General features: G+C 36.5%; 2 protein-coding genes and 1 pseudogene across 3 annotated transcripts; all 3 read right to left on the bottom strand.

Moving 5' to 3' along the window:
* Nucleotides 1–6,132: 6,132 nt before the first annotated feature.
* Nucleotides 6,133–8,771, bottom strand: LOC148204139 (uncharacterized). Its single transcript, XM_088108026.1, has 2 exons — nucleotides 8,718–8,771; nucleotides 6,133–8,408 (listed from the first exon to the last, which is right to left on the bottom strand). Exon 2 carries the CDS (start codon nucleotides 8,322–8,324, stop codon nucleotides 7,497–7,499), a length of 828 nt encoding a protein of 275 aa, XP_087964152.1. The 5' UTR covers nucleotides 8,325–8,408; nucleotides 8,718–8,771; the 3' UTR covers nucleotides 6,133–7,496.
* Nucleotides 8,772–9,963: 1,192 nt separating this feature from the next.
* Nucleotides 9,964–12,011, bottom strand: LOC124844430 (uncharacterized). Its single transcript, XM_088107182.1, has 6 exons — nucleotides 11,871–12,011; nucleotides 11,574–11,793; nucleotides 11,347–11,454; nucleotides 11,138–11,181; nucleotides 10,593–10,644; nucleotides 9,964–10,435 (listed from the first exon to the last, which is right to left on the bottom strand). The coding sequence occupies exons 1-4, from the start codon at nucleotides 11,873–11,875 to the stop codon at nucleotides 11,146–11,148; spliced, it is 369 nt and encodes a 122-aa protein (XP_087963308.1). The 5' UTR covers nucleotides 11,876–12,011; the 3' UTR covers nucleotides 9,964–10,435; nucleotides 10,593–10,644; nucleotides 11,138–11,145.
* A 330-nt stretch (nucleotides 12,012–12,341) lies between these two features.
* Nucleotides 12,342–22,792, bottom strand: LOC148204138 (DNA-directed RNA polymerases IV and V subunit 2-like; annotated as a pseudogene). The gene is made up of 5 exons (XR_015784420.1): nucleotides 22,189–22,792; nucleotides 21,875–22,085; nucleotides 20,756–21,636; nucleotides 20,324–20,624; nucleotides 12,342–12,501 (listed from the first exon to the last, which is right to left on the bottom strand). The product of XR_015784420.1 is annotated as a DNA-directed RNA polymerases IV and V subunit 2-like (transcript).
* Between the last annotated feature and the right edge of the window lie 968 nt (nucleotides 22,793–23,760).

Genomic DNA, 23,760 nt, shown 5'->3' with positions numbered 1-23,760 from the left:
AGAAATTCTGAGTTATTTTTATCAAAACTAGTTTTAAATACACTCGAATTTATGTTTCTTGTGTTTTTTATGTTAAAAAATATATATTATATTAGAAATATTTAGAGTTGACGAAAAAATAAAACTATTTTAATTTTATAATTAAATTTTGAATGAAATCAATGTGAACAAATATTCATAAGTTTATAAAAATATATATATATATATATATATATATATATATATATATATATATATATATATATATATATATATATATATATATATATATATGTGTGTGTGTGTGTGTGTGTGTGTGTTAGAATACCTATGATTAGTATAGCAGGGCCTAAAGTAGGTAGTTGTGTGTTGGGTTATCTATAATGATTATTCTTAGCAGTCTAGGACAATCTCTTCATCTTCCACCTATCTATTGTATCAGATTTTTATGTATATAAATAACAGAACTCAGAAGGGTCTTCTAAGCCCTTTAGAACTATTTTTCTCTGTTTTAGATCTCAAGTTGGTATCATAGTAGGTTCATCCTGCTTTGGTTTCCGTCCTGGGTTGTCCACTAGCACTGTCACTGCTGTTTGCACCTGTCCAGTGTCGTTCGCCGTTGTTCGCGGCTGTCTCGCCACTATCTACAGCTGTCAACTGCAGTTTGAAGTTCTTCAACTTGGTTGTCTGCCATCTCGCATTTGTCTGCTCCTGTCCACTGCCGTTCGCCGCCGTCCGCCGTCACTGTTCCGTCCGGCGACCACTGAATCTGGTTCGCCTCTTCACGCGACATCCAACCCCACTGTGGGTTCGCCTGATTCTCCTCCACGTGCAACCTCTTTGTGCGCTGCAAATAGGCACGTGTTGTCCACGCGCCGCCTCTGCTCATCGGAAAGTCGCCGCGCCACCTCCATAGTTGTCGCCCTCTGCTCCTCTGTCCGTACTGACCCTCAAAATCTTACTTTGGTGTGTCCAGAAGCTCCCCTTTAAGAAAACCCTAAGAAACCCTCTAGGGTTTTCTGTTTCTTCACGATTTTTCTGGTTCCTTCTCTTGTTTTTATCAAAGAATGGCGTCTGGAAGTGCTCTTTCTTTCTCTGGAAGTCCCTCAATCACTTCCGAAAAGCTAAATGGAAAGAATTATCTGTCTTGGTCTGCTGCTGTGGAAATGTGGTTCCTTGGTCAAGGACATTATGACCACCTTGAGCAGGATGGGAGCCAAGTACTTTCTAACAAAGCTGAACAATGGAAACAAGCTACTTTCCAATTATGTGCCCTATTGTGACAATCTATGGAACCCCGACTTTTGATATCTCTTAGAGCCTTCAAGACATGTCACACTTTTTGGAAGAAAGCTCAAAACATTTATGCTAATGATATTTAACGTCTCTATGATACCGCAAACAAGCTCGTCTGTCTCAAAATGACAGACCATGATATGGTCTCCTTCATGACTGAAGCCCAAGCAACTGTGGAAGAATTGAGAATGTTCTTGGAAGTGGAATCTTCGAAAGATATCAAAAAGAAGCTTGACAAGTATTATATGATGATGATCCTCCGTGCTTTGCATCCAGATTTGAATCACATCAGAGATCAACTTCTGACAAGTCATGAGGTCCTTACCTTGGAAGCCTTGACCACACGTCTTCTTCGTGTTCCTGTGCCCTAGTCTCAAAGATGCGAGGAAGAAGATGGTACGATTCATGGATTGGGGTTCCTAAAATTGGATGCGCAGACCTTGGTTTGGGTTTTGCGTTTGTTGTTTTTTCCTTGCAGGTTGCGAATGATGAAGACGGCCATGCGCGGAGGAAGAATGATGGCACGATTCTGTGGCGGCTGGTTGGCGATGTTGTTGTGCGACGGTGGCTGTGCGTGAGGGACTTGCGATGGTGGCGGCGGTCTTGCAGTTGCGACGCGACAAGGTTGATCGTCGGTGACTAGCGGGAACTTGCGAGAAAAAAGAAGAAGTTGGCCGGCGATGAGGATGGTACGGCGGCGGCTAATGGTAGAGCGACGACTAGGGTTTCTGTGGAGAAGATTATGCTCATGTGTTAGGGCTGAGGTGGCATGTTCTGATTGGTTTACTAGTGAGTGAAAGGATCAGTGATGTGGCATCATTTGGGTGGTTCAATCTTTTAATGGTGGAATGCCACGTGGCATGATCTGGTGAAGTCTGACTAGTTAGTGGTAGGACGGGTATGGGTAGGAACATTTAGGGGTGTAGGAGAAAAGGTTTAATTGAGCTTGGCTGTTGGCCTATTTCAGAAATAGGAGTGTATGTAAAGATTTTAGGAGGTGCAAGGATAAAGACTGTCTATTTGGCCCATCTGTACATTATATATCAAATAAAATCTAGTTTTGGGTCTTGATTTGTAATTTGACCAATAAACTTGTAATTTCAGCTACACAAATAAATATTAGAACATCCAAGAATAATTTATGCGCTAAAACTTACCTTTTATGTCTCTTTAATTCACAAACCCACGAATTTCAATTGTCACAAATTCACTCTAAATCAATCATTTATGCACAATTATCTAATCAAAAGTTTGAAGTTTAAAGCACAAATGTGAGGATAAATATGCATTCATCGAGGTGCTACTAATCATATGACTTGTGATCCTCATGTATTTACTAATTTTTCCTCTAATTGTTCTAAAAATGTTATTAATGTGAATGAAGTCTCATCTCCTATTGAAGTTGTAGGTAGTGTATCCCTTTCACCCTCCTTATCAATTTCTAATGTTTTATTTGTTCCTACATTAAATTATAATCTTATCTCCATCAGCAAGTTAATCAAATCACATTCTTGTGTTGCCTTGTTTTACCCACAACCTACACATAATGGAAAAAAATGGTTTATTAGTTTTGTTGATGATTGTACTCAGGTAACTTGGGTATATTTGCTTAAACATAAAAGTGATGTGTGTGATGTGGTTCTTTCCTTTTATCATCTGATTGTTACACAATTTAACACATCTATTAAGGTTATTCGATCAGACAATGGAGGGGAATATTTTAAGACTGAATTAATAGAGTTCATGAACTCTAAAGGCATCTTGCATCAAACTACATGTCCTTATTCACCACAACAAAATGGATTGATTTAGAGGAAAAATAGACATATATTAGAGGTGACAAGATCACTTTTGATAGGTGGTAATGTTCCATCTCATTTATCGGGTGAGGTTGTGAGCTCTACCGTTTATTTAATTAATCAAACCCCTTCTAGTGTGCTTAACTTTCGAAGGCCTTTTGATGTGTTGTCTGATCATTGTATCCTTCCTCCCATAGTTTATTTACCACCTCATATTTTTGGATGTGTTATATATGTTCACTTACACCCACATCAACGTACAAAGTTTGAAGAATGAGCGATCAAATGTGTTTTTGTTGGGTATGGATCAACTCAAAAAGGTTATCGTGCTTACCATCCATCATCAAAGAAATTTTATATTTCTATGGATGTGATGTTTAATGAACATGAATTTTTTATGTTGATTCTCCACTTCAGGGAGGCAATGAAAGTGAAGTGCATAATCATGATGTTAGTATGTTTGATATCTCAAATATCAAATTATCGTGTGAAAATCATTCTGCAGGAAGTGAGCCAATCCTAAATATGGACACTTCTCTTTTGAATAATACAATATCTTCTGATCATAACCAATTGGCTCAATCTTCTCCACAAGTTCAACTTGACTCTTCAGAGGTACCTTATGATCCTATCTCTGATAACACTAATTTAGATTAAATTGATCATGGAATTAATTTTTGTCTGTGTGAGACCACCAGCACACCAAACACTCAGTCTACTATTGTTCAATATATTCTTCCACCTCATTCTAACCGTGGTCAACCTCCAGCTAAATATGAACCATACCTCCAAGCCAAAGTTAAATATCCCATTAGTAAATATGTGTCATCTCACAGGTTATCTCAGTCATATGTATCATTTGCATCTCAATTATCTTCAAATTTTATTGCTAGTAATATACAGGAAGTTTTGGCAGATCCTAGATGGACCAAAGCAATGGTTGAAGAGATGACAGCTTTAGAAAATAACAACACTTGGGATCTTGTGTCCTTACCAAGTGGGAAGAAAATTGTGGGTTGCAAATGGGTCTTTACAATTAAGCATAAAGTTGACGAAACTATTGAGAGGTATAAAGCAAGACTTATGGCTAAATGTTACACTCAGTCTTATGGTGTAGATTACCAAGAGACGTTCGCACCGGTAGCCAAGCTCAACACTGTGAGAATACTTTTGACGCTAGCTGCAAACCAAGATTGGCCTCTTCTACAATTTGATGTGAAAAATGCTTTTCTACACGAAGAACTTTCAGAAGAAATTTATATGGATTCTCCACCAGGTATGACAGATTCAATTGGAATGAAGGTTTGCAGATTAAAGAAGGATCTATATGGATTAAAACAATCCCCAAGAGCATGGTTTGGAAGGTTTACCAAGTCTATGAAGGCTTTTGGCTATAGAGCAAGTAACTCTGATCACACCTTATTTTTTTAGAGAGGAAAAGGAAAAATTACAGCTTTGATTATATATGTAGATGACATGATTGTTACAGGAAATGGCCAAGATGAGATTTCTAGTTTACAACAATACCTTGCATCTGAATTTGAGATGAAACAACTTGGAAACCTCAGATATTTTTTGGGTATTGAAGTTGCTAGATCAAAACATGGTATTTTTCCATGCCAAAGAAAATATACTATTGACTTACTATCAGAAATTGGGCTGCTTGGGAGTAAACCAGCTGATACACTAATTAAACAAAATCATAAACTCTTTCAATGCTCAAATTCAACAAGCATAAAGAAAGGAAGATACCAAAGGCTGGTAGGAAAATTAATTTAGTTATGGCATACACGTCCAGATATCACCTATGCAGTGAATGTTATTAGTCAATTTATGCATGACCCACAAAAGCTACATATGGATGTTGTTGAGAGGATTTTGAGATATTTGAAGTCTGCTCCGGGAAAAGGAATTTTGTTCTCAAATCATGGAAACTTAAAGGTAGAAGGGTACACTGATGTAAATTGGGCAGGTTCAAAAGATGATAAAAGATCTACCTCTGGATACTTTACTTTTGTAGGAGGGAATCTTGTAACTTGAAGGAGTAAAAAACAACTTGTAGTAGCAAGATCTAGTGCTGAAGTAGAATTCAGAGGCATGGCACTAGGTGTATGTGAACTTTTGTGGATTAAAAACGTTCTATCATATTTGGGCTTTAAACCAAATGAAGTTATGAGTTTGTACTGTGACAATACTTCGGCTATAGCAATTGCTCACAATCCTGTGCAATATGATAAAACAAAACATGTGGAGATTGATAGACATTTCATTAAAGAGAAGCTTGAAGCTGGAATAATTTTATTTCCTTTTGTAAGATTAGAATTGCAGTTGGTGATGTTCTCACCAAAGGAGTGTCAAGAAGATTATTTAACGAGTCTTTATTCAAGTTGAGAATGTGTGATATCCATGCACCAACTTGAGTGGGGGTGTTAAGACATGTCAAATATTCTATTAAAGAATATTAGACAATCAAATATCGTGTTAGTTATAATTTAGAATTATCATAATTTGTGCAGATTTGTGCACCTGTCATTCTTTTAATAGATGAAAAATTATAAGATCCTTGTATGTATATATATATATATATATATATATATATATATATATATATATATATATATATATATATATGGTACTCTACTCTTTGAAATAATACATCAAAATTATTCTTTAAACCTTTTATTAAAGATAAAGTACATATCAAATCAACTTAAGATATGGTATGGTATGGTTCTCTCGAAGCTTGGTGCAGGACGCACTGCAAACATGACCAAATCGAAACAAGGAAACCGAATACATCAAATAAAATAAAATCAAACAAAATATTGTTTTTTATTAAATGGTCTGTGTTAGAACGGTAGAGAGAGAAAAAAGATTTAAACCTAGTGCACGGACCGAACGATCTAAGAACGCCTGCACCAGATGCTAGTGAACGTCTGCACCAGCCACCTGAGAACGTACAACAGAGCACTGTCGCACTGAACGATCAAGTACCGTTGCACCGAACGATCAATGAAGTGACCAGAGAAAAAAAAGAACAAAACTCAAAATGCACTGAAAAAGCTGTATATTATTCACTAACTCACTTACACACTTTTTTTCCCCAAAAATAGGTACAGGTGTTCAATTTTTATAATAGAAAAATACAATTGCCAAAGTTAGTTAAACAACGGTTGTCTAGGCTTACAAACTAACAAACTTGGCTTACACTCTAACACTCCCCTCTAAGCCAAGCACCTAGGGAGGTAGCACCCATCCTCTTATTCGAGAAACGCCAGCCTACCTCGCGCAGCGTTGGGACCAAATGATGTGTGATTGAACGGTGTGTTCGGTGACACGTAGAACTGCACTTGCAAGTCCGCTGAGCAATTGTCCCTGCCAATCACGTGGCGGAGGCAGATGCCAATTTGAGCGGGCTGTGCGACCGAGACCGAACGATGCGATAGAGCAACCGGTTGACGTGACCGAACGGCGTGAGTGCATGAACTAAGTGCGGGGATGCTAGTTTGGCACTCTTGTGAGTCGTCCTATGTGGTTAAATGAATGTTGTGGTTGGGAGCTGTGGTGTTCACCGCCATGTCTAGGTTCCCCTGTGACTCCCCATGCCTCTTTGGCAGCACTCCCTTCAACGCTTTTCTTCCCAACTAGAAGATCAACTAACTTCTAGGTTCCATTCTTCCCAATGGAATCAACTTCTTCTTTCATTGCATCCCTCCACATAGATTTCTTCAAGGCTTTTGCTCCACCGATCGGTTCTGCACCTGCAAACATAACTATGTGCACTAAATCTTCCTCATCACCAGTCTGTGTATCAGTATACATCTCACATTCAAAAAATCTTTGTGGTAGCTTATGTCTCCTTCGTGGTCTAGTAGCTTTAGAGTGATGCTCACTATTTTGCACACCTTTACTACTTCCAGATTGCACACCCCTATTGCTTCATGAGTTTAATTTTGATTCTGTTGTATTGCCAGATTCTCCACACATTGTAGACTTCACTAGGCTGATTTGAAATGTTCTACTCTTCGAGATCTTGCTTCTCAAGATTAGGTTTTTGTTTTTATTAAACAACTCAACCTTATTGAAGCCTCCCATTACTACAGTAAAACTCTTTTGAATAAGTTGGCCAGTACTCAGAAGATTGCATCTCATTATAGGCACAAACAACACATTAATTATAATGGCACACGAGTCATTCTTCCTTCTGATAACAACATCACCAATTCCCTCTACCTTCGAAGTGTTGTCACCAGGAAATTTCACCCTACTCTTCTTGGTTTCATCAAAATTCACCAACCATTCTCTGTGGCAAGTCATATGATTCGAACATCCCGAATCCAAATACCACATTTGATCTTGAGAGTGTGAGCTTATTGTAGATGTAGTTGCCATCAATGTGAGGGGTTCTGAATCAGACTCTTCTTAAGCTATGTAGGCCTCCTTTCCTTGACCCTTATTCTGCTCTTCCTGTCCAGCATGACACTCATAAGAGTAGTGCTCGTACTTATGACAATTGAAACATTCAACATTCCTCTTGTCTTTCTTGTGAAAGTTCTTATCTGGTTTGCCTTCCTCCTCTGTTGAAGACTCATCTTGATCATCTTTGGTTCTATCATTTCTCCACTTCCCTTTACCATGTTTGCCTTTCCATTTCTCGAATGTTTTCTTCTCTTCATTCTTGGAATCATGCACCTTTAATGCATGTTCATCAATCCTAATTGGATTTCTTTCAAACAACCTCATCTCGTGTGCTTCCAAGGAGCTTTGCAATTCTTCTATCTTCATCTTATTAAGCTCTTTTGACTCTTCTATAGCCACAACTATGTAATCGAATTTTTGAGGCAAAGACCTCATGATCTTTTCAATGACCATTAAGTCCGTGATGACTTCGCTGCATGAGTTCATTTGATTGGTGATGGCAATCACTTTGTCAAAGTACTCTCTCACTCTATCACCTTGCATCATCTTCATCAACTCATACTGCCTCCTTAACGTCTGCAACTTGACCTTCTTGATCTTTTCACCTCTAGTATGACACCTAATCAAGATACTCCAAGCTTCCCTCGTAGTCTTCACATGCTGAATTTTCTCAAAGTGAACATCGTCTACACATTGGTGAATAATGAACAACGCTTTATTGTCTTTCTTTCTCTCCTCGGCCTTCTGATCATCAGCTACACCCGCAGGAAATTCTTGATGATCGCCTTCAACCACTTCAAGCACATCTTGATATTTGAATAGGACTCGCATTTGTGTACTTCATCTACTCCAATTTTTCTCCATGAGAGATTAGCGGACGACATATCACTGTTAGTCATTCTTTGCACCTTCGATCTTTCACCAAGAAACCAATGTAAGTAATAAATAAAATTCATGAATGACATGAATTAGAGAGTTGAGAATAGAAAAATAACTTAAGATTTCAACTGATTATACTCATTTTATTCTACGCGACATTTTTATAAAGTGATATTTGATTAAGAAAAAGAGTTGAGATTTGAAAATACAAAAAGAATTATAAAAATAGTAATTTTTATAAAATAAATAGTGAAATGAATAAACTTTTAATTGATATACTTAGAATTTAAATTGAAAACTAATATTTGCAATCAAAATAATCTTTTGTGAAGAAAAATTACTCACAACATTCAAATAAGGAGAAACATCCAGGGTTCAATCGACGAGCAGTTGCAGTTCCTGAATTTCATGAATGCAATTTATATTTAGTATTGAAGAAGTAAATTTGTTGAGCAGAATAGAGAAAGAAAAGAGGAAATGGGTGAGACAGTATTAATTAATAGCAAAAGAGTGGAAACTTAATTGTTATCCATTAACATCCGTACTCAAGAAGGAAGAAAGGAGGTTACAACTTGCAAACCCATGTGCATACAGACAACTTTGCTTTCCGTATCTCTTCCTGTCAAAACTTTTGTATTCTAATTTAATCTCATTTTTAAACCATTATGATAAAATCTTAATATAAAAACATTACTACTTTAATAATAAGATAGATTTATAATATATATATATATATATATGCAAGTATTATCTTATAAAGAGGTTTGAGATTGGTTGTTTGTTAGATTTATTATGTGATTAGTATCGAACTATCGTTAATATTTAGTTATATGTTCTTAATATATATGTTTATAAGTGTGTTAAAAATCTAGAACAAGCAAATTTCTAATACATAAGTAATTATAAATTTCATAAGTCTAATTTAATGGATAGAAAATTTCAACAAACAATGAACTACCAAAAATGGATAGAAAATGAATTATCATCTAGTATTTTAATTAGATTTAAAATTATTTATAATTTGGTTTTCTTATTTTCGAAAGTAATAGATTAAATTTCTTACTCAACGATGTTAAATTTTATCTAATCTGATATACAAGTTTTGTTGTGACATATACATTATTTACACGTACCTAGTTAATTTTAAACAAAAACGCCAAGCTTTCGTCCATGTGGCAATGGAATGGGTTGTGTCCCAAGGAAAACTACATTATCATGCACTAGTTGAGACATTAACACAGTCAACCTAGGCCCACCATAACAAGCATACTTCGTATCAGGACCATCATATAGACCGACAGGAATTCCCCTTTAGGTTTGCTTATGATTTTCATTCCTACTTTTGTTCTCTGTTTTCACCTTTTCAGTCATAACAAAATCAAGTCATGATTCAATGAATGCAAAAAAGCTTGCTTACTTCAGTATGACAATGTACGCATCAATGTGAAATATCCATCAATAAAATTTGGCAGATTCGTCTCTAAGAATATTTAAACTCAGTACAGCAATAAAAAAACAGCTTAATTTGGTAGCCATATTCATATAAGGCAGAATGTTTGTGGAGTTTAAAAATACCAAAAAGTGGGAAACGTAATGTAATGCGGTGATATGCATGTATTCACTGACTAAAATGTGGAACGCTCGAAGATACAAATTGAAACCAAATAAACCGTACAAACATTAGCTTCCACCACATCATTTATGCTGTACGTGTTGTCTCAACAAAACAAAACAACACCACAACCACAGCTCAGCACCGAGCAATGCAAAGAAATATATGCACACCCCATAAAAACATGCATAAGAAATATAGGATAATACAAATAAAATATGTATCTACAAAAAATGACATTAACCATAGAACATACATATCGGTGGAAGCATCAAGACTTTCACGTTCACTTTGTCCTTCCTGTCAAGAGAAATAATTGTCATTAATTTATGTGCAGAAAAAATTTGGTGTATAAAGAAATGCCGTAGACCAACTTCATCTGCACTTCAATTAACTTCCACTTTTCTTTCCCGAGATTTAATGTTTCTTCATCACCATCATCGTACAAGACCTAAAATAAAGAACATATGTTAGAAGATAAAACAGTAGGGACAAGTTCCGAATTCCATCATGGGCACAGCAGCATAAAAAGAACAAAAAGAATAAGTTTAATGTCAATAATGGAACGGGAGAGGATAGAGAGATGACTTGATAAACTGTCAAATCACCTTGCGCTTCTTTTTGCCAGAATAAGAAAAATGAATAACACCTTTGTAAAACCTGTAACAAATGAGGTATGTGTGAAAATTTCTAGCAAATATTTCTATTATATAAAAATGAACAGGCAATCTAATCATAAACCTAATGTGCATGATATGGCCTGGTTTTATAAAAACACATATTCCCTCCTTATTTCACATCAAACGTAAACCCTGGTTTAATTATTACAAAACAGTTTCACATACAAACGGATAAAGAAAATCTAGAACACAAACCATCAAGACCACAATAACTTCAACAGAATGGTTTACAAAACGATGCATGTAATAAATGTGACTGTGATACAAGTAATGCAAACATCATGAACTCAAAGCAACATTAGTCCAGATTAAGATGTGTAAAAACAAATGTTCCCCAGCTAAGACAACCATAAAAGAACTAGAGATTATAATTTGAAAGTAAATGCCAAATAACAAGAAGCACTTCCTGACCCCTTATTAACTGAAATTTCCAGCAACAGCAAGTCAAAATGGAAGTCATGCTAAGTACTTACTCACAATCCTAAAGGTTTTCACCATAGTCCTTCACATCAGACTCCTGGTACAGGAAAAAGATAATTATCAACCAAAGCAAGAACACAATGAAACTTTTTAAATTAGCAAGACCAACATAAAGGATTTTCCCAAAACAAAGGTTCCCTTACAAATATATCAAGGAAGTTCCAGTATCATAATTTAAAAATTCAGAGGGAAAAGGATATACATTTTCTTTTCCTGAACTGTGTTTCCTTTTCAAATTTGTCTTGGGAGTCTCCTCTGAACTTTCATCTTTAGTTGATTTTGTACCAGGCCTTGGAGAAGAAACCACTTCCTAAATAATTAAAATTGATTTGTTTAATGCTTTACTTGAAAAAAAAAACAAAGCAGAATAAAACATGCAGCAATAATGATAATATATAGAAGCGAACACCTATAAAGTGTGAAAAATACCCTATCCACATCAGTAGCAGTTGATTTTGCCAGATCTGTTTCAGGGTTAGCTTTCGTCTTCCCTCCACCATGGAGGTTCTTACTTTGTGGAGAAGCAACTTCAGATTCATTGTTGTATACCGTTGGTGATAAAGTCTTAGCATCAACCTCTTTGTCATTCTCTGAAGGTCCTGCTGCTTCAACTAAATGGTCCACGTGAGGGGAACTGGACACTTTCTTGCTGTTGTTTTTGAGCTTTTTCTCAGTTTCCTTATCATTACTGTTGTCAACTTTTTCAGAGTCTAAATCATTACGCACCTCATGACCAGATATATTTAAACCTTCAGAGTGATTAGAGCATTCAGCATCCTCTTGCTTTTTAATGGACTTGGAATTAGTTAAAGCGCATGCAACACCATTGTTCATGACCGACTTTGGAGATATATTCACATCAGGATTTTCTTGTTGAGAGGGACTACTAACTTCCCTTGGATCCTTTTCGACTACCTGATAGAAGCACAATCAACATGTTCCGGTGTTCAATTCCGGATGACAACTTCAGAGCCACAAGATATATAAAACACAAAAAACATTAAAGTGGGGCCATACATGTGCTGACTTCTCACGTGGTCGTTTTGCCAACTCATTCTTAAAATTAAAAATTGATTTGTTTAATGCTTTACTTGAAAAAAAACAAAGCAGAATAAAACATGCAGCAATAATGATAATATACAGAAGCAAACACGTATAAAGTGTGAAAAATACCCTGTCCAAATCGGTAGCAGTTGATTTTGCTAGATCTGTTTCAGGGTTAGCTTTCGTCCTCCCTCCCTTTTTCTTGTCCCCAATCTGTTCTGAAGAGGACCCGCCATTACCCTTTTCTTGTTTCAAGGTTAACTCTTGGATTGGATTAACATTTTCTTGTGGTTCAACCATCACCTCAATCGCTCTGTTATTTATTAAAAAAAATAAACCAAAGCTAAGGAAAAATTGTGCATTAAGCATATCAAAGCATATCAATCGCTCTGTCTTGGACACGGTTTGTCTATTATATCTCTGAACCCTCTTCTGTATTTTGTTCAAGTGCACCGAAAAATGATGTCGTGAAAAAGTTCTTAGGATCCATATTAAATATATATATATATCAATTGACACGCTGCAAATAAAAGTGAACAACTGGTATAAGATCTAGCAGAGTTGGAAGATTCTACATTCAGAAAATTCTAATGTTAACATGTGCATTCGTAGATAAGTACCAAATAACATATGCCCTGTTAACAAGTTCAAGAAACTATCCCATCAATCCATCTCTCACAATTTTGGGAAGAACCTTGACAAAAAGCCTTCAAGACAATGTGCGATTTACAAATGAATAAAAGAGCTGTTTTCAGAGTGTTAAAAACTTACTGAATAATTCACAATGCAGTGTATCCGCCTTCGAAACCGTTTTATCCAGCGCAGAATAACAAAAGCTTAAAAGATTGAATCACAAAACCAAGCCAAAGGCAAAATAAAAAAACAGAAGAAACACATCACTGTCATACTAATAATAACTCGCTGTCAACAAAACAAGAAATTTAGTGCTCACTTGTCATGCCAAAAAATTAGGATCTAACTTTAGAAAAGGTCAGGGTCGACCCAGGGGCTTAGATTAGAATGACAAGTCTATCTGGAATTAAAAAATACACTGGTACAACACCTAAATCTCAAGAGAGCACTCTTCCTCTACGGGAACAACTTCCTATCTACACACAAAGAATATCCAAAAGCTCTTCTGCCACCAGAACCCCTACCTTTTTATAAAGGCAACCCAATCAGCTAACCAACTTCTAACTAATTCTTAAACTGTTTCTATCTTGCACCCATTATATTATATCCTATCAATTACTACATTTTAAATGTATCGTTGTATTTTTGCTTTGTATGTGTTCCAATTGTTGAGTTTTTCTAAGGTAACATTGTTGGTATGTGAGTGAATATATGATTTTGCATATGAATATTATTTGTTAGCATTCTTTTACGTTTAATCAGTGACAGATTATGGCATGCGTTTTTAGCTTTCTATATTGCCCTTATTACTCCTTTCGAGTTTGGATTTATGGGTATACCACCGTGTTCCCTTTCTATCACAGACACAGTGGTGAATGGTTTTTCGTTGCTTACATAGATAAAGAGACTCGTATACTCCGGTATCGCGCATGTTTTCTTATTGATATGATTTGCACTCTCTTTCCTGTAATTATCCTGTATGTGTGGCCGAAGATATATAACTATGTCAATCTGTTACGTCTTTGGCATATTCGAAGACTTAATGTTACCTTTGCAAGGTAACTATCTTACTTTTATATTGCATTTTAGTTAATAGTTTCATAAAATTGTTAATGTACGTCCATGATAACATGTTTCCATTAAATTATAATTTAATGGAAGCATGTTATCATGGAAGTACATTAACAATTTTATGAAACTATTAACTAAAATGCAATATAAAAGTAAGATAGTTACCTTGCAAAGGTAACATTAAGTCTTCGAATATGCCAAAGACGTAACAGATTGACATAGTTATATATCTTCGGCCACACATACATGATAATTATAGGAGAGAGTGCAAATCATATCAATAAGAAAACATGCGCGACACCGGAGTATACGAGTCTCATTATCCATGTAAGCAACGAAAAACCATTCACCACTGTGTCTGTGATAAAAGGGAACGCGTTGGTGTACCAATAAACCCAAACTCAAAAGGAGTAATAAGGGCAATGTAGCATTACAGAGTTTCAGACACTTTCTCTGATTTATATAGTTTTAGACCAATAGATAGCGCCTTTTTAAATCAGCGCTATCTATTACTGTCAGACAATAGATAGCCCTTGCTTATTTAAACAAGCGTTATCTATTGTTAGACAACAATAAATACACTTTTTTAAAAAAGCGTTATCTATTGTCAGACACTAATAGATAGCGCTTTTTATAGCAGCGCTATCTATTATAGATAGCGCTTAAAAAGCGTTATCTATGCACCTTTTTGTAGTAGTGAAAATAAAGGGATTCTGGTTTTGTCCCGAGCATTGCTGAAAAAGGAGCTGAGGATCTGCAGCAACCTGAAGAATGTTGGTGGCTCGAGAGGCGTGGACATTTCTGCAAGGTTCAGTTTGTTGCCCAACAGAGAATAACAAAATTTACAAAAAACGGACACATAGTACACCAGTACAACATTACGTGCGCGAACAAATGGAAAACTTTCTATACGGACGCACAGAGGCGAAAATGAAGCCAACAAACAGCGACGGTGAAACTAGCAAAGAGAGACACCCATAGTTGTGAAATCATCGAGCGACTATGAAATCAGTACAGCTGTGTTTTCTTTTCTTTCTCGACTATGGGTGTCTCTCTTTGCTGGTTTCACAATCGCTGATTGTTTTGTCTTCATTTTCGCCTCTGTGCGTCTGTATAGAAGGTTTTCCATTTGTTTGCGTACGTAGTACTGGTGTACTATGTGTCCGCTTTTTGTAAATTTTGTTATTCTCTGTTGTGCAACAAACCGAACCTTGCAGAAATGTCCACGCCTCTCGAGCCACCAACGTTCTTCAGGTTGCTGCAAATCCTCCAGACAGATCCTTTTTCAACAACGCTCGGGACAAAATCAGAATCCCTTTATTTTCACTACTAAATTAATAATTTAAATTAGTAGCATTACATAGTTTCAGACACTTTCTCTGATTTATAAAGTTTTAGACAATAGATAGCACTTGCTTATTTAAACAAGCGCGGTCTAACAATAGATAGCGCTTTTTTAAAAAAGCGTTATCTATTGTCAGACACTAATAGATAGCACGATAACGCTTAAAAAGCGTTATCTTTGCACCTTTTAATAATAGTGAAAATAGAGGGATTCTGATTTTGTCCCGAGCGTTGCTAAAAAAGGAGCTGTCTGGAGGATCTGCAGCAACCTGAAGAACGTTGGTGACTCGAGAGGCGTGGACATTTCTGCAAGGTTCGTTTGTTGCCCAACAGAGAATGACAAAATTTACAAAAAACGGACACATAGTACACCAGTACAACATTACGTACGCGAACAAATGGAAAACCTTCTATACGAACGTACAGTACATAAAATGAAGACAAAACAATCAGCGACTGTGAAACCAGCAAAGAGAAACACCCATAGTTGCGAAATCAACGAGCGACTGTGAAATCAGTACAGCTGTTTTCTTTTTCTTTCTCGACTATGGGTGTCTCTCCTTGCTGGTATCATAGTCGCTGATTGTTTTGTCTTCATTTTCGCCTCTGTGCGTCTGTATAGAAGGTTTTTCATTTGTTCGCGTACGTAATGTGTTACTGGTGTACTGTGTCCGCTTTTTGTAAATTTTGTTATTCTCTGTTGAGCAACAAACCGAACCTTACAGAAATGTCCACGCCTCTCGAGCCACCAACGTTCTTCAGGTTGCTGCAAATCCTCCAGACAGATCCTTTTTCAACAACGCTCGGGACAAAATCAGAATCCCTTTATTTTCACTACTAAATTAATAATTTAAATTAGTAGCATTACATAGTTTCAGACACTTTCTCTGATTTATAAAGTTTTAGACAATAGATAGCACTTGCTTATTTAAACAAGCGCGGTCTAACAAAAGATAGCGCTTTTTTAAAAAAGCGTTATCTATTGTCAGACACTAATAGATAGCACGATAGCGCTTAAAAAGCGTTATCTTTGCACCTTTTAATAATAGTGAAAATAGAGGGATTCTGATTTTGTCCCGAGCGTTGCTAAAAAAGGAGCTGTCTGGAGGATCTGCAGCAACCTGAAGAACGTTGGTGACTCGAGAGGCGTGGACATTTCTGCAAGGTTCGTTTGTTGCCCAACAGAGAATGACAAAATTTACAAAAAGTGGACACATAGTACACCAGTACAACATTATGTACGCGAACAAATGGAAAACCTTCTATACGGACGCACAGAGGCGAAAATGAAGACAAAACAATCAGCGACTGTGAAACCAGCAAAGAGAGACACCCATAGTTGTGAAATCAGCGAGCGACTGTGAAATCAGTACAGCTGTTTTTTTTTTCTTTCTCGACTATGGGTGTCTCTCTTTGCTGGTTTCACAGTCGCTGATTGTTTTGTCTTCATTTTCGCCTCTGTGCGTCTGTATAGAAGGTTTTCCATTTGTTCGCGTACGTAATGTTGTACTGGTGTACTATGTGTCCCCTTTTTTTGTAAATTTTGTTATTCTCTGTTGGGCAACAAACCGAACCTTTCAGAAATGTCCACGCCTCTCGAGCCACCAACGTTCTTCAGGTTGCTGCAAATCCTCTAGACAGCTCCTTTTTCAGCAACGCTCGATACAAAATCAGAATCTCTCTATTTTCACTACTAAATTAATAATTTATATTAGTAGCATTACAGAGTTTCAGACACTTTCTCTGATTTATATAGTTTTAGACCAATAGATAGCGCTTATTCGCTATCTATTGCTGTCAGACAATAGATAGCAGTTGCTTATTTAAACACGCGCTATCTATTGTTAGACAACAATAGATAGCATTTTTTATAGAAGCGCTATCTATTAATAGATAGCGCTTAAAAAGCGTTATCTATGCACCTTTTTGTAGTAGTGAAAATAGAGAGATTCTGAATTTGTCCCGAGCCTTGCTGAAAAAGGAGCTGTCTGAAGGATCTGCAGCAACCTGAAAAACGTTGATGACTCGAGAGGCGTGGACATTTCTGCAAGGTTCGGTTTGTTGCCCAACAGAGAATGACAAAATTTACAAAAAGCGGACACATAGTACACCAGTACAACATTACGTACGCGAACAAATGGAAAACCTTCTATACGAACGCACAGTACATAAAATGAAGACAAAACAATCAGCGACTGTGAAACCAGCAAAGAGAAACACCCATAGTTGCGAAATCAACGAGCGACTGTGAAATCAGTACAGCTGTTTTCTTTTTCTTTCTCGACTATGGGTGTCTCTCCTTGCTGGTATCATAGTCGCTGATTGTTTTGTCTTCATTTTCGCCTCTGTGCGTCTGTATAGAAGGTTTTTCATTTGTTCGCGTACGTAATGTGTTACTGGTGTACTGTGTCCGCTTTTTGTAAATTTTGTTATTCTCTGTTGAGCAACAAACCGAACCTTACAGAAATGTCCACGCCTCTCGAGCCACCAACGTTCTTCATGTTGCTGCAAATCCTCCAGACAGCTCCTGTTTCAGCATCGCTCGGGACAAAATCAGAATCCCTTTATTTTCACTACTAAATTAATAATTTAAATTAGTAGCATTACATAGTTTCAGACACTTTCTCTGATTTATAAAGTTTTAGACAATAGATAGCACTTGCTTATTTAAACAAGCGCGGTCTAACAATAGATAGCGCTTTTTTAAAAAAGCGTTATCTATTGTCAGACACTAATAGATAGCACGATAGCGCTTAAAAAGCGTTATCTTTGCACCTTTTAATAATAGTGAAAATAGAGGGATTCTGATTTTGTCCCGAGCGTTGCTAAAAAAGGAGCTGTCTGGAGGATCTGCAGCAACCTGAAGAACGTTGGTGACTCGAGAGGCGTGGACATTTCTGCAAGGTTCGTTTGTTGCCCAACAGAGAATGACAAAATTTACAAAAAGTGGACACATAGTACACCAGTACAACATTATGTACGCGAACAAATGGAAAACCTTCTATACGGACGCACAGAGGCGAAAATGAAGACAAAACAATCAGCGACTGTGAAACCAGCAAAGAGAGACACCCATAGTTGTGAAATCAGCGAGCGACTGTGAAATCAGTACAGCTGTTTTTTTTTTCTTTCTCGACTATGGGTGTCTCTCTTTGCTGGTTTCACAGTCGCTGATTGTTTTGTCTTCATTTTCGCCTCTGTGCGTCTGTATAGAAGGTTTTCCATTTGTTCGCGTACGTAATGTTGTACTGGTGTACTATGTGTCCGCTTTTTTTGTAAATTTTGTTATTCTCTGTTGGGCAACAAACCAAACCTTGCAGAAATGTCCACGCCTCTCGAGCCACCAACGTTCTTCAGGTTGCTGCAAATCCTCTAGACAGCTCCTTTTTCAGCAACGCTCGATACAAAATCAGAATCCCTCTATTTTCACTACTAAATTAATAATTTATATTAGTAGCATTACAGAGTTTCAGACACTTTCTCTGATTTATATAGTTTTAGACCAATAGATAGCGCTTATTCGCTATCTATTGCTGTCAGACAATAGATAGCAGTTGCTTATTTAAACACGCGCTATCTATTGTTAGACAACAATAGATAGCATTTTTTATAGAAGCGCTATCTATTAATAGATAGCGCTTAAAAAGCGTTATCTATGCACCTTTTTGTAGTAGTGAAAATAGAGAGATTCTGAATTTGTCCCGAGCCTTGCTGAAAAAGGAGCTGTCTGAAGGATCTGCAGCAACCTGAAAAACGTTGATGACTCGAGAGGCGTGGACATTTCTGCAAGGTTCGGTTTGTTGCCCAACAGAGAATGACAAAATTTACAAAAAGCGGACACATAGTACACCAGTACAACATTACGTACGCGAACAAATGGAAAACCTTCTATACGAACGCACAGTACATAAAATGAAGACAAAACAATCAGCGACTGTGAAACCAGCAAAGAGAAACACCCATAGTTGCGAAATCAACGAGCGACTGTGAAATCAGTACAGCTGTTTTCTTTTTCTTTCTCGACTATGGGTGTCTCTCCTTGCTGGTATCATAGTCGCTGATTGTTTTGTCTTCATTTTCGCCTCTGTGCGGTATAGAAGGTTTTTCATTTGTTCGCGTACGTAATGTGTTACTGGTGTACTGTGTCCGCTTTTTGTAAATTTTGTTATTCTCTGTTGAGCAACAAACCGAACCTTACAGAAATGTCCACGCCTCTCGAGCCACCAACGTTCTTCAGGTTGCTGCAAATCCTCCAGACAGATCCTTTTTCAACAACGCTCGGTGCAAAATCAGAATCCCTCTATTTTCACTACTAAATTAATAATTTATATTAGTAGCATTATAGAGTTTCAGACACTTTCTCTGATTTATATAGTTTTAGACCAATAGATAGGGCTTTTTATAGAAGCGCTGTCTATTAATAGATAGCGCTTTAAAAGCGTTATCTTACGCACCATTTTGTAGTATGCAAACATTAAGAAAATTTATAAGAAATAAAGAGGAGGGTGCATGAAGCAAACGAAACTGGGGTATAAAAAATAGAAAACATGGGTGCACGAAGTAAGCTAAATAGAAGCATAAACCAAAGGAGAATGGAGGTTTATAGAAAAAACCGTGGTGGCGAAGAAGCTTGCTTGGCCAGGCCCAAAAACCCTGGAGGTTTATAGAAAAAACCGTGGTGGCGAAGAAGCTTGCTTGGCCAGGCCCAAAAACCCTTTTTCAGACAGCACTTAGGGTTTTCTTCTTCTTCTTCTGCTTAGAACCAAAGGAGGCTTAAGGGCTTCTTTATCGTCCCCGACAACTCCATGCATCCAGACCAGCAGCCAAGTGTCACCGTCGGTATTGTCGCCTACGTCAGAAACGTCACCGCCGTTCATGGCGGTCCAACCTTCATTTTCTATAAAACCTGTTGACCTTTACTAGATTTGATGGTTTATAGCCGAAATTATAAACGTTTAATATCGATAGCAAAAGCCTTTGCCCATAAGGCGAGATCCATAATCCATTCATGGCTCAAATTAAAAGAAAGTTCCAAAAGATATATAAAATGTGACTAGTAGAGCATACAGAACACATTAAAAGTGAACCTGATGGGGCAGTTCATTTTTTCGTCTTTTACTTCGTAGCTCAGCCACAAACCAACTGGAATCAGGGCACACTCCAACCCAATCACCGTTTAGGAAGACTTTGTCTTTGTTTCCCAGATGAGTTTTAGTATCATTGACAAGTTCTTCCATCCCACAATCCAACAATGTAGGCAGTATAGATTCAGATGCATTAGATACATCAGTGCTTACTAGTCCCGTGACAGCCATATTTTTTACTAGTCCACAATTTTCACCATCTGGGGTAGAGAGAAAACAAACCTTGCCCCAGTGAGAAGGATGCCTGCAACCACAAACTTGTGCTATAATAAATTAAAGCAAGAAAAAAGAGAGGAAAAGAATAAGCCATAACTTTGTGCAACAAACAGAATAAATGAAGAAAGGAAATAATAATAACAGCTTGAAGTTACTTACGGATATCTAGCATCCCCAACTTTTCCCGTGTACTGAACTTGCTGCCTTGCTCTTCTTAGCTCAGCCATGGTTTGTAAGGGATTAGTGCGCCCAACAGTTGCAACCACACCAGAGATCCTTTCCATCCTCTTGTACGGATGTGACCATGCTCCGGTTGAAAATGCCCTTTGCAAACCATTTGTAATTATTGACGCATCAACATAATACTCAATGGGGCGTACATCTCTATCTCCATAGAGATCCCTTTGCAGTGCCTTGGACATTCTCTTCCGAACATGTGCTATATGCACTTTCAACTCACGCTCAAGAAGTTCATTGGCCAATTCAAGCCTCTTATTACGGAAATCATCCCTGTTGTCGCATTTTCTGCGGCCAGTATAAGCCAGCAAGAGACCCTTCACCATATATGCAAGGAAACGTGCCTTTCTGTTTAAGCCGCTGATTCCAGGAAAGACATAAATTTCAAGGCACTCCTCAATAGACTCAGGAGGTGGAAATCGGACACCCTTTATACACTTCTCTAAATATTGAACTGCATTCCTACCACTCCGAAATGCGCCACATTTCTCATCAGCATCACAAACAGACGCAAGGAGAATATTCTGAATTCTAACATCATTGTCACAGCCAATGAGATCTACAACATCTTTATCAGATCCGACACCAAGTGCAAAAAATAGTACCCACACAGGAACCTCAACAGATAAAAAATACACAGTAAGAAACATGTCTCCATTCTCCCCTCCTTCATTCCTAGAATTGCCTACCAGTTTAATAACCATCCTATTTCTCTTCATCTGTGACTTGTAGACAATCATCCAACCTGGACTGTTTATAACCCAAAGCCTCTTTAAATACAGTTGCTCCTGTGCAATAAAAGTCTGCGACGATTTTTCACAGGAAACAAATTCATATCACTAAACATACCCTAAACATTAAAGAAATGCATCGAAAACACGCAATGGCGATCAAGAGAAAAATTTCCATTCAGTCAGAAAATTTGCTAAATATGATTTTAAAAGTAATTATTGTAAAACTCAACAAAAATAAAGGCCAACAAAATCAAAACAAGAAATTAAAGTCAACCTAAAAATCGTTAAAAATTAAGTACAAACCAACCTTCTCGGCACCCTTTATGAGAAAATAACCTCCATGGTCAAATTCACAATCATCCTTTTCAGCTTTCATCCAACATAAATCCGACTTTGACCATGACAGGCAATTTGCCAATGATGATCTCGCTCTCGTCTTCCGTCAGAATCTCCTTATCAAGGAACTCTTCCTTCCCAGTCTTGAACTTATCACTCCGAATCTTCTTCGGAACATACACCTACAATTCCACACAAACACACATCATAAATTGCTATAACAAAGGTAACAAATCTACATTACCCACACACAATAAAACAACACCAGCACTCTATTTTCCCTACTTGAACTTTAACTAAGATTTTCATTTCCGACGCGTAGGTCATCCTCTGAAGCCGCGCGTGTCGCGGAAGCATCTTCAACTCCTGGTTGTTTAACTCACCGCCCCAGACCACGGGCTTGTCGAGCTTGACCTTGCCGAACTTGATGGAGGCGTAGCGGTAGTGCTCGTTATCTCCCTTCTTGGAAGGGTCGAAGCCGGGCGATAGGACAAGTCACCGAAGCCGTCGATATCCATCATCGCGGTCGCCATCCCTGCCTTTGTGCCATCCTTGCTGGAACCGATGTGACCCATTCCAAACAATGCGTTTCCTGGAACGAGAATAAAGCTAGGGTTTCTGGGTTTTCTACACTCACTCTACTCTATAGTGTGAGTGGGAGTGTGAACTCTGAACAACAGGTACAATTTGCAGGAATTGAAATGAAATGCTTGCTGCTTGATGGAGAGGGTATAAATAGAAAATCACTATTTTTTAACTCTGACTTTGTCTCAAATGAAAATTAAAATGTTTGTAGTTTGCTTGAAAGAAACCGGAAAGACGCATGTGTCCTCTGGTCTCACCTTCACACATAGTTTTTAAAAATAATATATATTAGAACCCAAAAATAAAATAAAGAGGAATGTATAATATTAAAATGAGATGTTTTTAATATCTAAAATATTGTATTTTTTAAAAATTAAATTTACTTTTAATTTATTAAAGTAGTGTTTGGATTGTGAAGATAATTAGAAGGAAATTGAATAAAGGAATTCATATATTGTTTGGGTTAAAATATTTAAAGAAATGGATAAAGGAATTTGAAGAAAAAACTTATAATTTTTTTTATATAAAATAACTGGTATGATAAATTAAAAATTATTTTAATAAATAAAATTAGATATATTTATTATTTTATCCATAAAAATAAATATGATATAAATATTAGAAGACATGTTAAAATAGAATTGAAATTATTATTAAAAATTACAAAAAATATTATTATTATAATTATAATAATAACAATAATTATTAATATATATATATATATATATATGTGTGTGTGTGTGTGTGATAAAATAAAAATTAATTAATTATATATATAAGAAAAGAAAATAATTTTATATGTATGTTGAAGTTTTAATTTTAAATTAAAAATAACTATTATATTATTATTAAAAGTAATAATAATATTATTAATATTATAATTGTTAATATTATTATTAATACTAATATTATTATTATCATTATTAACGACAATATTAATACTAATAATATAATTATATTATTATTAATAATAACTATGTACAATACATAGGAAAGCAGAATTATTACATTCAAAAAAATCGATTCTTCCACCCATTCATAATATATATATATATATATCCAGAGATTGTCTAAAAACTTTTTCACCTATAGATGTTTTATGAAATAAAAAAAAAATATAATTATTTTTAATCTTCTCTTAAGTAAAATTGTTTCAGTTGTCAATTTCAGTAAATAAATAAAATAAATAGAGTCACAACCGACAAAAACATTTAATAAAATAAAATTTGAAACTGCTTATAAAATACCATCATCTTCTTCGTCTGTCCAGAG

Source organism: Vigna umbellata, chromosome 2 (genome assembly GCF_029865625.1).
Source record: "Vigna umbellata cultivar VRB3 chromosome 2, Vumbellata_1.0, whole genome shotgun sequence".
In the NCBI taxonomy this organism is placed as follows: Eukaryota; Viridiplantae; Streptophyta; class Magnoliopsida; order Fabales; family Fabaceae; genus Vigna; species Vigna umbellata.
This window is presented reverse-complemented; position numbering and strand designations above follow the sequence as displayed.

Bases quoted from the DNA above. Each gene is read 5' to 3' on its own strand.
- LOC148204139 (XM_088108026.1), bottom strand. From the start codon at position 8,324: ATGCGAGTCCTATTCAAATATCAAGATGTGCTTGAAGTGGTTGAAGGC.
- LOC124844430 (XM_088107182.1), bottom strand. The intron at 11,455-11,573 runs GTATTTTTCACA...TTAATTATTTAG, and splicing joins CTGCTACTGATGTGGATAGG to GAAGTGGTTTCTTCTCCAAG. The intron at 11,182-11,346 runs GTATATCCTTTT...TTCCTGTACCAG, and splicing joins ACAGTTCAGGAAAAGAAAAT to GAGTCTGATGTGAAGGACTA.